The sequence below is a fragment of the Fulmarus glacialis genome, unplaced genomic scaffold (genome assembly GCF_000690835.1).
Source record: "Fulmarus glacialis isolate BGI_N327 unplaced genomic scaffold, ASM69083v1 scaffold33987, whole genome shotgun sequence".
Classification (NCBI taxonomy): domain Eukaryota; kingdom Metazoa; phylum Chordata; class Aves; order Procellariiformes; family Procellariidae; genus Fulmarus; species Fulmarus glacialis.
In genome coordinates this window covers 329-583 of record NW_009221848.1, presented here as the reverse complement: position 1 = coordinate 583, position 255 = coordinate 329, and the positions used below count along the sequence as shown (strand labels likewise).

The window sequence follows — 255 nt, the reverse complement described above, 5'->3', positions numbered from 1 at the left end:
CATCATCAACCGCATCCAGACAGTGTGCGTGGGCGACAGCATCGAGGCCATCAATGACCACACCATCGTGGGCTGCCGGCACTACGAGGTGGCCCGGATGCTGCGGGAGCTGCCCCGGGCTCAGCCCTTCACCCTCCGCCTGGTGCAGCCCAAAAAGGCCTTTGGTGAGTCGGGGGGGGTCCCCCTGCTCTTGCCCTGGGGACTGGGGGACCCCTGGGAGGAGCATGAGGAGGCCGATCCCCTGTGGCCCTCCTG

At 67.5% G+C, this 255-nt stretch overlaps 1 protein-coding gene across 1 annotated transcript in view; it reads left to right on the top strand.

Annotated features, from left to right (window-relative positions):
• Positions 1 to 164, top strand: part of LOC104079271 (PDZ domain-containing protein GIPC3-like) — a gene marked incomplete at both ends in the record, with an annotated part of 694 nt that extends 530 nt beyond the window's left edge. Inside the window, 1 exon segment of the mRNA XM_009581259.1 lies at positions 1 to 164. This exon segment is cut by the window's left edge and continues 17 nt beyond it. Within this exon segment, the coding sequence (XP_009579554.1) occupies positions 1 to 164 (164 nt within the window).
• Between the last annotated feature and the right edge of the window lie 91 nt (positions 165 to 255).